Here is a 12904-nt window from a genome sequence, read left to right as displayed (position 1 = left end):
GTCAGGCATTTCCCCAGAAAGGAAAAAAGTGAATTATTTCTTTTCTGCCTTTCTTATTCACAAAGTCAATTTTTACAGAAAACACAGGTAGCTTATTTACTCTTGTGGAAAACAAATGTGTTTAGCTGACAAAAACAAACATTAGGAATGCAATTCAGAACCACCAACCACCACCAAAATTAAAATTCAGCCCTTATGCTTAAAAAGCATCAGAGCATCAAAACTATCTTTCTATAGGCATAAGAAACACTGGAGGTGTTCATGCCAGGGAGACAAGACAGGGCACAGAAGCCACAAGTTCTGTCACTAACTTGATCTGAGACATCAGATAAACAACTTCACTCCTTCTCAGTCTCAGCTTACACTTTAGTAAGCCAGTAATGATAAAATTACCTGCCTCACTACATGGGTGGAGAACACTTTACTAATTCATGACTACAAAGCAACTTGAGAACTGTGGATATAAAGTTTGCACAATTACACACATATGTAAATTAAAATAGACACATATTATATTTATGAATTAAAACCAATTTAGGAGAGAGCTAAAACACATTACCCAAAAGCTCCAGTCAGCACTCCAGCTATACTGAGCAGGACCCTGCATTTTCTGTGTGCATGAATTAAGAGTCTCCTCTGAATCAGCAAGTAGCTGGTTAATAAGACCATGATCCACTTCATGAACTTCCTGTGAATAAAGAAGTAAGGTATGTAATCCAGCAGTGATGGAGAAAGGTGAAACATGATGGTTAGTCCATTTAACAGCTGCATATTAAATGAAACCTGACATGGCAGTTTCACCATTGTGAGTGGCATGGAAACACTTCCCACTGGAAGCTTTTTAATTGGTTTTATTTTTTTTCCCCTAGATTACACTATACTTAACTATATTTTACATTTTTTATCACAATATTATTTCCAGTGCAGCCCCTCCCAACTTGCACGTTGAAGCTGCACAGATATTTATAAAACTGAAATAATATCAGCACGAGACATCAGTGCCTAACATACAGCACATCTCAGGAACCTGTGAGTCCTTTCAGAACTTGAGAAAGGTCATACAGGTGTAGCATTTTTACCACAGGACTGGCATATATTATTATTATAATACTGATACAGCAAGTGTTTATACTTACTGTTAGTTACACTATAAGACGTACATAAATACAAACACTTCAGAGACAAATAATTTGACTCATATCACTTACTATTATGATAATAAGCAGCACTGTTTTCTAATTCTGTAGCACTCTCCCTTGTTACCAGTATTCTTCGCTTTGGAAGTCAGTTTTACTTTATGAAGGGAAACAGCCACGGAATGTCACCTGTGCCATCCCAGCCAGCAAACGGTACAAAACCAGCCCAGGGCCCTAACCAGTAACCCCGCCTGCACTACCGGATCCGCCGGGATGAGGCAACGCTGGGCTTCAACTCCAAACCAACTCAGAACCGAGGCGGTGCTGGGCCGGCCCGGGCTGGGGACAGGCTGCGGGGGGACAGCGGGGCGAGGCAAAGGCACAGACACTGCGGGCTCCGTGGTGTGAGAGCAGAGCTGCCCCGGGGGGCTCTTCCACGCGAACGCCGCGCTCGCTGCAACCTCCACCAGTTGCTGCTCGCCCGCGCCCTCCCCACCAAAACGCCGGGGTTCAGCTGCTGCCCGGCAACCCCGGCCCGCCTCCCCGCTGGCTCTCCCGGGAGCCCAGACCCTCCCTGCGGGGACCCCGCGGGGCGTTCGCCGCCCCCCTCATCGGGGCGCCCCGAGGGCCACCCTGTCCCCGGCCCCGCCTCGCCCCAAAAACTTTCGGGGAGGTGGGTGGGGACGGCGGGGCCGCGCCGCCGCCCGTCCGGGGCCCGCCCGTGCGGCTGCCCGGGCAGGGAGCAGGGCTGCCGCCCCCCGCACCTACCTGCGCGGCCCGCCGGCCGGGGGCGCGGAGCCCGCCGGAGGGGCGGGCGGGGAGCGCGGCGCTTACCATGGAGGCGGGCGAGGGCCGCGGGGCGCACGGCGGGGCCGCGGCCGCCATTTAAAGGGGCCGGCGCCGGCCGCGCCGCCGGCCCGCGGCGGGAGGAGGTTGCCAGGGGCGAGCGGCGCCGCTGCTCCCGAGGAGGGGGAGCCGTCATGGGGGCGGAGAGCGCTGCGGCGCCTCCGGTGCCCTCCTCGTCGGGCGCGGCAGCCCCTCTGCGGCTTCCGCAAGGGTTAACTGGGAAGCCTCCGCGCCGGTGGAAAGTTTGAGGGCTGTAGTAGGAAAAAAACTCCCGGCTGCGGGGGGGGGGGGGGGCGGCGTTCGCTGCCTCCTGTCCGGGGGAGAGCCCCGCGCCCGCCGCCCTCCGTGAGCGCAGCCGGTTAAACAGCGCCCGGGCAGCGAATGCTCCCAAATCCTGGGTTCGTGGGATTCGACGGAAAACGCTGCCGAGAGGCCGCTCCGGGGGGACTCCTAGGGGGAGAGGGGGAAGGCTGGCTGCGGGCCGAGCGGAGGATGAGGTGACAGAGGGAGTCACTGAGGGGAGTTTCATCCCAGGAAAACCTGGGTCTCCTTTTTGAAGCTCCTGAGCAGCACCGAGTGGTTTCTGCCCAAGTTCTGAGCCCCCGGAGGGCTCCTCAAATCAGAGGACCCAACCAAGGCAACGATGGCTCGCAGATTTGCACCCTCAGCTCAACTCACAGGAAAAAGAAGAGCCCTGTGAGGTGCAAAGAAATCACATTGCTGAGTAGTTGGCTGGTAGATGATGAAAAGCGATGGATGGATGGATGGATGGATGGATGGATGGATGGATGGATGGATGGATGGATGGATATACAGCTGAGTAAAGCAGCCTGTTGTGACAATGCTACTTCCTCCTGTTGTCCCCTTTCTCTTTACCTCTTCCCTGGGAAATGTGTGGAGGCTCCCTTTGGACATCTGAGGGTCCTGTGATACCTGCTCACTGTTACATTAGAAAAAGTGTCCGAAGTCCCCGTGGGTGACGCCCCCTCCCAGCTGTTGGCGCAGACAGGACAGCCTTAATGTAAGCAACTGCAAGTCTCCAAAATTTACAAGAGTGTAAAAAAGAATGTGTGGTTTGTTTCATTTTTGTTCCTTGCTTTCTTGATTTGCGCTTGAAACTTGAATTTTGGGGGCTTTTTTCAACAACTCTCAGGGTACCAGTTTATTTTTCTTTTTGTCCAAAAACTGAATCAAAATGGTTTATCCAAGTCAGAGAAGCTTCATGTTCAGCCACTGGCTGCCAGCAACACTAACCAACCTCCTTTGTATTCCCTCAGTTAAAAGCTGGCTGACCTGGCACTTTGGCTCAGGCATGACCTACTTAATGGAGGATTCACAGGACAATTCCTAGTTTTGGATGACATGAACATAAACAGCATTTGCAGGAACAATGGTGGTATGTGCATCACAACACTCTTGAAGGGTTTTTTTGAAGCACACCAAGTACTTGGGTCTAAATAAGACAGTGTTGGATTGCCTTTGGTTCAGATCTGTCTTCGCACGCTGACTCCTCTGACACACAGTCACAATCAGCACTCCAAACCAGTAACTCATGCCAAAATCCTCTTCATCAGCCGGGTACTTTCGACTCTACTGGTTATTCCCTCATCAAACTCTTCATTGGTTTTGATTCCTTTAACTTTTCCTTTCATGGATATTTTGGCTTTGCTCACTAACACTTTGGCAATACATCCTTCAGAAGACCCTCACAAACTTCTGTCTTCCTTCTGAAATGCTCTGTTGCTCTGCACTTGGTCCCAGTTTTCTTTCTAATATGATTCCTGCCAGGTAATCACAGGCCTTCCCACTCTCCCAAGCCATTTCAGAGAAGTATTTGCCTCCTAGGTTCTTTTAAGCATTCTCCCTCTAGCCCATCCCGCTTTCACTGCTTCCAACTGCTTTGGGGTCTGCACACCAAAGCTAAAGTGACAACTGGTGACTCCAGGAATGGGCTGTTCCTCTTGTCATTGTTTGGTCAGCCAAGTTTTGCGAATCAATTATGGGTTCTTTTGCTTTCAAATGCAAATAAAATCAGAAATACTCATGCCTCTCTCAGCTGCATTGTGCTCTAAGAGTTATGAAATTGAGTCTTTACTGGATACTCAAGCACAATTCCATTACCTGGAGAGTTTTGAAGATGTGCAAGATCATTAGATAAAGTGCCATAATCTCTAGTCCTGTAGTTGAGGAAAGAGATGTCAGCAAATAGTGACAGTAGCCCATGCTTGGTACAGGTGTAGCGTGGCTGGCAGGGCTGGGTGGTACAGGTGAGGCTTGGAGCTGCTGTAGCTCCTCTCACAAGATTGTGCTCTGTGTGAGTCTTCTATAAACCCAGACTAATTCAGAGCACAGCTGTTGGTTTTGCAGATAGGCTGCCCTCTCCAGCAGTTTTCCCCTCCACCCAAGTTGCATAGACAAGCTCTACTTAAATATAAATAGAGTTTAAATAGTCAACTTTTGATGAATAATTATTTGTTCTGCACTGAAAAAAAACCACTTTGGGGAATACAGTTAACCTGTAAACATCATGTGCATATAGCCACAAAGATACTGAGTTCCTGAAGTTTCCTTTTGTGGTGCATTAGGGTGATAATGAGGTGCATTAGAGTCTGGCTGTTCAGAAAATTAAACCAATGCTCTGTGTTCTCACCATCACTTGGGAGGGGTTCAGCAGAAGAGAGGTCTCCTTTGGAGACTCTGGATATTTTATACTCAGCCCAAAGTTGTGGTTTATAAAAGCCAAAAGTGAAAAACAATTAATTATCTTCCCTCTGCTCTCAGAGCATTTTCGACATGTTCTCAGGGAGGGATCAGAACAGCCGCCGGGGAAGTAATTGTCAATTGCAGCATGGTGGCTCTCATCCAGGGAGCAGGCAGAGCACTGTGTGCTCAAAGCTGTGGTAACTTTAGTAAGTGTGACATTCACTAGGCAGAATGTGAGGTCCTGTTGCTATAATACACACATATTTTTTACCCATACTACCAGAGGGAGAGATGGTGAGCCCATTTACTTCAGCAACCATGAGCCAGCACATTGGGAAGCTCTATAGATCTGCAGTGTCTTCATTCATCTTCTTGGTGGTGGTGGGTGAGTACTAAACCACCTTCCTTAATTTGAAGAAATATAGGTTGTTCTTGGAAGCTTGGCTGGAGAAGCTCTCCTTTTTTTTCTTTTTAAATGCAACTTTCAACTGAGGGCTTCCTCAGGGTGCAGGGAAATTGTGTTTAGTGTTGTGCATTGCATTAAAACATACTTTTCTCTTTAGATACATTCCTGTTTATCTAATATAAATGTTCAGAAGGAGTGTATTTGCCTGTCTTTCCCCAGATGTGTCTCAACATTCCTAGAAGCTTTATTTCTATTTTGTTTCTCTGAGGCATTAGCCACCAGTTATTGTCGCAAGGTAGTTATTCATATCCGCTTGTGAGAGCCATCCTCAGTCCAGGGCAAAAGTCGTATAAATTAAAAGCAGCAATGTGCAGTCATTGATCACTTAATCATAGATGGCTGGGAGCTGGATGCAGCTTGTAAAGCACCTTCATGGCACCAGCATGGTGTGAGTGTGAAGCTAAGATCTAAAGTGAACAAAAGCATCTGAAAGACAGTAATTTCATCAGCAGAGGATTTTTTTGCAGGTTGAAATTGAGTCCTATTTGCCCTCAACCCCTCCTCCAGCTACTGAGTGTGAGTGTAGGAGAGGAGGCTCAACTGGAAAGGTCGAATTCTGCACTGACCTCCACACACTGTTTTGGTTCCCCCATGCTCTTGGCAGCTGGCAGAAGAAGCTTGCAGGTCTGCTCGGATTTACTGCAGGCACTGGCACCAAAGACTTAAGTGAGGCTCCAGGACAGGAAGAGAGTGCAGCTGTATTTTATTCTTTCCTTTTGTCACCCCAGCTCCTCTAGCCTGCCTTGCATATTTCTCATTTACAGGTCTGATATGGCCCTATATGGGGAAGTATCAACCTGCAGATTACATAAAGGGGAGGCTGAGGGCTTTAGTAGGTGCCCTGTAAGTACAGCCACAATGCAGTGAGTCCCTGAGAGCTTTCTCCCCTCGTGGCTGAAAACTGGACGTGAACTAAGGACTTCATATGACAATGACCGATTAGATCATCTAATCGTTTGTCCGGGTCTAGACATCCATGCTGTATTTCTCGGTACTTTATCTAGCTCTAGTGCTTTCAGCACAAAGCCTTGCATTCCTCTCCATGGGCTTGAGCCCCACAGCCCGCATGACAAGGGAGCAACACGTCACTCTCTAATGAAGCAGTTGACTTTAAAAGAGCTTTGAAGCAGAGTCAGCAAAGCATTTGCCATGGTATGCTCCCAGATGCCAAAACGATAAGGGCATTGTGTAATCGAATACCACTGAACTAATATGTTCCAGTTTTGCAGCCTTAAAAAAGAAAAAGAAAGAAAAGAAAGGGAGAAAAATAGAGGCAATGCTGTGACCTTCTCAGTGAAACCCCCAAAGAGAGCTGGGATGAAACAAGACAGCCTAATCCTCTCCTGTTTTAATTTTCCTAATTAAGTTATATGGTTTGTATTAAATAAAAGATGTGGAAATAAAACAGTTGACGAGGCCAGTTGTTTCATGATAGGAGATGCATATAAAACTCACGATGAACAGAGGCAACATCAAAGCACATTGTTCCTACTCAGTTACATTGTCTATGCCACTAAGTGTCTGTGTAAAAAGTATACCTTTTGCATCACTAAAAGAAGTAAAAATTACAGTTCTGTTACAGGGGTTCATATGGCAAGACTGGAATACTTGTAGCAAAGAAGAAATTTTGTGGCCATTCCTTGAAAACAAGGTAGCAGTAGAACACACTAGCTAAAGCAGCAGTTACCCACTGGAGAAAATTATTAATAAACTGAGATTTTAAAAGAGTACACATTATGAAACTGCTCAAATTCACTCTAATAAATAACCAAACAGATCACTTCAGAGTATTTTATGCACAAAAACTGTAATATGTCAAGCTTTTTCAGTTATTTCAATTATACTTTATATTTCTTCAAAGTATCTTGTCAAGATACTTCAACTTTTATGACTGCTGCCTTAATACACATATCTAACTGGACAGAGAAGATCTGGACTTCAGTTTTCCCCAAGAAGCTCCAGTAGGCTCATTGGTAAGATTACATATGAACAGAAGGGTAATATCTCACCTGGTACCTTTAATAAGAACTCCTAATTTTAGGGGACAAGATTCAAAACTATGTTTGGGTACCTAATTCTCAGGCATCCAATTCCCATGGGTTGGTGTTCCAGTTCTAAGGCAAAAATTTTCACTTTGAGGTAAAAGCACAGAATGCCAAACAGCTCATAAGGTGTTTCACATGCTTTGTTGTTGCCTAGTTTCACAGGCAGTTTATAGTTCCTGTATTTTTGCATCCATGAGTTCTCTCTTGTTTCATAGTTATACTGTAAGCTCTATACCCCAGCCTTTTGCAAGGTGCCCAGAGCAGCAGGGCCGTGCTGGCTGACAGAAATCTTCTACTCCCATATGAGTCATAAATAATAATAACTATGAATACAACAGTGATTTTTGTGTACAAGCATGCCTGGAGGAGCCATTCAAGTAACTCTCAAAATGATCATAAAGGGGTTTGGTTTTCCATTGCCTCAAGACATTTGTCCCTGAGCAGAGAGTGTCTATTGCCATTGTGATGCTTTACCAGACCCACACAATAGTGTTTCACACTCTGTGGATGGCAATGAAAGACTCAAGACAATGGAAAATCAGGATCTTCACTCTGGAAGTGTCTGCTGTCCTTGAGAGGACACCAACTAGCTCGAAGGGAGACTATTTCACTTGAAGAAAATAAAACAACAGAAGAGTCTTTTCCAAAAATTGGTCCAAACTCTTTCTTGGCAAAAGCTTATTTTTATGTTTCCTTTTCCCTCTTTTCGAGACAGCAACTATTCCTCTCATTTTCTGTGCCCAGGCTTGTTTCCAGAAGTGAGATCCACTCTCACTGCTCTTAGCTCAAGGATATGATACCTATGATTAGCACCTGCGTATGAGAAGGCAGGTTGAAATGTCTGCTACAGACATTTTCATGTTTTTCTAACCAAGGTTAGCTGGAGACGGTCCCTTCACAGAGAACAGCTGTCACCCTCAGCTTCAGTATGGGCATAAGGCTGATGTTCTGTCCCCCAGACTGCTGATGGGATCTGCTAGGGCTTCAGTCTCTGGGAATGGAGATTCTTCCCATGATTTCAAGATTTCCTGTCCTGTAACTGAAAGTGCATGCCAAAAATGCTAAGAATCACATTAGGTTTTGGGATATAGGCAGTTGCATTAGATGCACATTTACTCACTGTCCTTGCCAAAATAGAACTGCCAATGTATAACTGTACATGCATTTTTTGCTTTGCCTCAAAAGCAGATGAGGCAGGAACATTAGGCCCTGAGACTTTTCGGGGTGGGAAGAAAGAGATTAGTTTTGCAGGTGGAAGTGGGACTGTCTGGACTCTAAATTTCACCCAAAGTCGTTAGACAATGGTATGAATCTTCCTTCTTCTAGTATGGCAGTAGAAAGGAGCTGATATTCAGGAAAAGACCTGTCTGTACACAAGAAAATAATCTAAGCAGAAACTAGGAAGAAAACCCCTGTCATCATAACAGTGACTGCCCTCACATGCTAATTCCAGGAGCTATTCTTTGTGCTGGTTAGAGGTCAGGAGCAGCAGGGACATTTATCATCCTATCACCTCAGCTGTCCTCTTCTCTCTTTTCCCTGGTACAGATGTACGAGTTACTGGTGGAAGTGCAAACAAGGAGAATGCAGCAGCTGTGATTCACGTAACAGCGCAGCCTTTGTTGTTGACATCTGAGCCTTGGAACCTTTTGGTGACTCAAACACCAGCCAAGGAGAAAGCCAAAGAGGGTGAAACTGTGGTCTTGAACTGTCATCTTAACAGTCCACAGCATCCCTCCCTGACTGACCTGATGGTGAAGTGGTACAAAGAAGATGAAAAGGGGCAGATGGACCTGCTAGAAAAGAATGTGACCATCCTGCCAAATAACTCCAGGATCTTCATGAGTGGAGACTTGTCCCACGGGGATGTTTCCCTGATTATCCTCAATGTGACAACCAGTGACCATGGTATTTATTTCTGTGAGGTTACACTTCCGGACGGGAAGGTGGTGACAGGAGACGGCACAAAGCTCAGGATCAGGAGGTCTCTGGGTAATACTTGGAGTTAATTACTTTTCTTCTCCTTGTTTTTCCTCCAAAGCAAGGTCTGCACACTTGCAAAACGAGAGAAGTTGGCCTGTTTGGCCTCTGGCATTAAGGGCCTGGTGTCATGAAGTGTAATTGCTCTATAGCATTTCTCATTATTTTTGTCAGGCCAGCTAAAATACATTAGCTTGTCTCTATAAACAACCGCAGGTATTATATTACACCACAAAAAGAAGGAATAATGTTATCCATAAAAAATAAAGTCACTGCAAATAATGAAGCAGTTAGACAAGTTCCCCCCTTGTACCCACAGCTCTGGCAGAACCCCCGTGAGTGACAGGTGACAAGGTACCATCTCAAGGAACAGCTCTAGACCTCTTTTTTTTTGACGTTATTTCTCTCCAACCCACTAACTTGCATAGTCATTCCTTAACTCTGAATGACATAAGTAATCCCATGATAATCACAAGGATCATATATAATATGATCATTTTATAATTTCTGATTAACTTTATTCGCATTAAAGTAGCATTAGAAGTGCCATGCTATGTTTTCTTAGCCTCACAGATAGACACTAGGCATATTAAGTAAAGAGGTAACTTGCTATGTCTGTAGCAGCTGGAAATGTCAAACTTTCCTTTTATGTAGTCTAAACAGATTTCAGTCCCAAAAAGTCAACACATTAGAAGGGTTATTATCTTATTATCTAATTAACAAAAAATACCTCCTCCTGTGTCAAGAGTAAATCATGCAAGTGCCGTTTTCCTCTTTTTCGTCACCGAAGCTTCCATCTTGCCAAGATTCACTAAGCCTTTGGCCTTTTAAGCCTGAGTTTCTAATTTTTATAACACTACTCAGTTTAAACTGTAACACTAAAGCAAGCAATCTGTGCCCCTCTGCCAGGGCTTGGCCGTGTGTCTAATGAGGTCTCCTGTTGGCTTGATCTCATGGTCTTGGTTGCACAGGTTACTCTTGAAATGTCTGCACCCTGGCCAGAATAATTGCCTTTCTGTGTTCCTGAGGTGATGAAATGTATAATTTCAGCACTATGCCATCTCCATCATGCAACAGTCCCAAGAGCAACCAGTCAAAGAAAAGACTCCAGTGGAGGTCTCTCTGCTCTCTGCTGCTGTCTCCCTTGGAAGTAGATAGGCAGATCAATGGCTTTCTCGAAGTTGTCAAAGTAATTTTTTTTCCTTTCAAAAATAAAGTATACAGACCTGAACCCCATTAATTCAAGGGGCAGCTTCTTTTGCCATCTCATAGTTGAGGGATAGCTGTTGAGGGAGATTTCTGGGGCGATGGGGCTGCCCTGTCTCTAAACTACCAGACAGCATAGCAGCTTAGGAATGCTGCTTGGGAGTTCCTACACAGGAATGAAAAAAATCAGTAGCTCTGTAGTGCAAGTTACTCTCCTGTGTAGAAGGGATTTCATGTCAGACAAGACATCAGCATGATCATAGTAAGCAGCTTCCTCTGCAGCCACTGCAGAAAAGATGCTGGCTGCCTTGCATATACTTGTCTGGAAAACATCTTACATCTCTGCATTCCTTTCTTCCCCAGGCTTGTTTGGTATAGAAGAATCCATTGGAACAATCATTGGGGTTGTGGCAGCTGGTATTGGGGGCATAGTGGTTCTGATCGTTATTTTAACCCCCCAACTGAGGAAGTGCATCCTCTGCATGAGACAGGAGTCTCGCCAAAGGTACCTGTGTTTTAACTGAAAGACAAATTAGACATTTACTTACCTCTGCTCAGACATGGGGCCTGGTTCAGAAAATAAGCATTGTGAAGGAAACTCTAACAGAGCTGGTTCTATGTTCCATCACTTTTTCAAATAGTTTTTTGTTTATGTTGGGTAGAGCTTTACCAATGGGCCTAATAGGATCTTCTTTAATTGCCACTTTGGACTAAGTTTTTCAATGAGATGCTGCAGCTTCTTTTAACAAAGACCAAGGACTCATTCAGTTCTTTAATGTTTATGCTGAAGGATGGTTATTCCTCCTGCCAACTTTGTGCTTACATCTGTATTCTTGCAATGCTTGTGTACAGAAAGCCTATGATGGTTTAGGTGTGTGAGGTGTGGTTTCTAAAGCCCTACTTAAAGATCTATCTTCTATTAAATCAGCTGATAACATTGGGAAAACCAGACATTTTCACTACACATGAGCCAAAGAAATGCCCCAATAAGAGGCTGATGTACCCAAAAGCACGCCTGCTTTTTTCTGTTCTGTCAACTGGTCTAATTTGGGGAGACTGACACTGCATTTTGAAACAAGTTTAGTTCCCATTTTGAGCAACCCAAGATGTGGTATGCGTTTCAGAGCGAGCTCAGCTGACTTTTTGCATTCATTGAGGAGACGTGTGATATGCACCTCTTTTTCTGGCGCTCAAAAATCTTGCTCAGCCTGATGAAAAAATCTCCTCTCTGAAGGGCTGAAGGAAGAGCTGCTCTTGCAGTTCACTGGAGCGCTGCCGCCACCTGATGGACAGCATGGCGGGGACAGGGACACGCCGGGAGCTCTGCCTCTCTCTCCGGGGAGGATCTTCCAGCCCTCGCTGGGAAGCGCACTCCCTTCCATAGGCTGATGCTGCCCACACAGCATCATCCCTTTGCAAACGCTCTACATTAAGAGTTCACAGCTTCTTCTTTTGCCAGAAAGCCTCGGAGGAGTTTGTTGTGTTGTCCTGACTCTGTTGGTCACTCATTCTCTCTGCTTTCCTTCTTGCTCAGCATAGCTTGAGGTGCGGCATTACAGGAGTCGCTGGGATATGCAAAGCCTGCAGGTGGAACAACTTCTGATGCCCTGTAAGCCAAAAAACGGAGTTCTAGATGGAATAAAAGCCTTTGCCTCTACATGTTGACTTTGCCATTTTTGTTTTTGTTAGCAAGCTTCTTTTTCTTGCAGCTTTGTCAGCCATAGTGGCATATTTACCATTCTCCTGCAGCAAGAAGCAAAGCAGCTTTTTATGAAGAAATTTGTATTATTACCTGCCAAAACTCCACTTAGTTTGGCCACATATCTCTGAATTTAGACTCTGATGAGGCACCCTGGGTCTCTCTGTGCCATTAATTCTTATTTTAAAGGTGCAGTTCACGGTTTGTCAGCTGAGCTTCAGCTGAGACAGAAGGAGCCCAGACCACTCAGGTGCTCCAGGTGCCCATGTAGTGCTAGCACCTACCCGAGGAAATCAAAAGCATTGCTTCTGGGGATGCAGGAGTGACTCCCATCTGTCTGTGCCTCCTGCCAAAGAGGCTCTTGTCCTGTTGGCTTGGCTAGCCTAAACACTTGCAACAAAGATGCAAAGAGGGCGCACTCCTGGCTGAAAGAATGGGATTTTGGTTTCTCTTGTCAGAAGGAAATGTAGTGTTTGAATATAAGCCTCTAATACTCTTAAAAAAAAAAAAAAAAAAAAAAAAAAAGAAAAGATGAAAGATGAAAGATTTTCTTGACATGACTGATGTTCTCCACAGCCACTGTTGCCTGATGTGACAATGGAGTGTATCAGCTCTGAAGTCTGTGGAGCAGTGAGTATATTCTTTTGCAAAGTGTGGGTATGCCTGCTAGTAAGCAAAAGTCAGAAATCCTTGCTGACCTTGCAACTGCAATAGCCCAGCGTAACTCTGCTTACCCCTGAACACAGCTCAGAAGTGTCTCCAGTGTTGTGACGCAGAAGCATGAGGGATAAGACAACTGGGCTCTAAGCAACCTGGTCTGGTT

At 45.4% G+C, this 12904-nt stretch overlaps 2 protein-coding genes across 7 annotated transcripts in view; one reads left to right on the top strand and one right to left on the bottom strand.

Annotated features, from left to right (window-relative positions):
- The window catches only part of GRAMD1C (GRAM domain containing 1C), a 52118-nt gene extending 50082 nt beyond the window's left edge, over positions 1-2036 (bottom strand). For 2 of the 4 annotated variants that reach the window (XM_068181081.1, XM_068181082.1), the window contains exons 1-2: positions 1971-2036; positions 560-688 (exon numbers count right to left, since the gene is read on the bottom strand). In XM_068181081.1, coding sequence (XP_068037182.1) covers positions 560-688; positions 1971-2021 — 180 coding nt within the window. In that variant the 5' untranslated portion in view covers positions 2022-2036. Of the gene's footprint in view, positions 1-559; positions 689-1208; positions 1363-1396; positions 1467-1970 lie in introns of those variants that run through there. The other 2 variants (XM_068181084.1, XM_068181083.1) reach the window with 2 other exon arrangements.
- A 521-nt stretch (positions 2037-2557) lies between these two features.
- LOC137468882 (synaptogenesis protein syg-1-like) lies at positions 2558-12039 on the top strand. 3 transcript variants are annotated; one of them, XM_068181079.1, is made up of 4 exons: positions 2558-3378; positions 8745-9188; positions 10746-10887; positions 11917-12039. In XM_068181079.1, the coding sequence occupies exons 1-4, from the start codon at positions 3345-3347 to the stop codon at positions 11924-11926; spliced, it is 630 nt and encodes a 209-aa protein (XP_068037180.1). In that variant the 5' UTR covers positions 2558-3344; the 3' UTR covers positions 11927-12039. The 3 variants fall into 3 exon arrangements, with proteins under 3 accessions (XP_068037180.1, XP_068037181.1, XP_068037179.1); XM_068181080.1 differs by lacking the exon at positions 2558-3378 and adding an exon at positions 4191-5070 and having other exon boundaries at positions 8745-9104; XM_068181078.1 differs by lacking the exon at positions 2558-3378 and adding an exon at positions 4191-5070.
- The last annotated feature ends 865 nt before the right edge of the window (positions 12040-12904 follow it).

Source organism: Anomalospiza imberbis, chromosome 2 (genome assembly GCF_031753505.1).
Source record: "Anomalospiza imberbis isolate Cuckoo-Finch-1a 21T00152 chromosome 2, ASM3175350v1, whole genome shotgun sequence".
Classification (NCBI taxonomy): Eukaryota; Metazoa; Chordata; class Aves; order Passeriformes; family Viduidae; genus Anomalospiza; species Anomalospiza imberbis.
The sequence above is the reverse complement of the archived record's forward strand: the minus strand, read 5'-3'. Positions and strand labels throughout refer to the sequence as shown.

What these genes read in the sequence shown, in the direction of transcription:
- LOC137468882 (XM_068181078.1), top strand. Translation starts at nt 4,977, where the DNA reads ATGGTGAGCCCATTTACTTCAGCAACCATGAGCCAGCACATTGGGAAG. An exon ending in CATCTTCTTGGTGGTGGTGG is followed by an intron (nt 5,071 to 8,744) that starts GTGAGTACTAAA and finishes TCCCTGGTACAG; the next exon opens with ATGTACGAGTTACTGGTGGA. An exon ending in CAGGATCAGGAGGTCTCTGG is followed by an intron (nt 9,189 to 10,745) that starts GTAATACTTGGA and finishes TTTCTTCCCCAG; the next exon opens with GCTTGTTTGGTATAGAAGAA.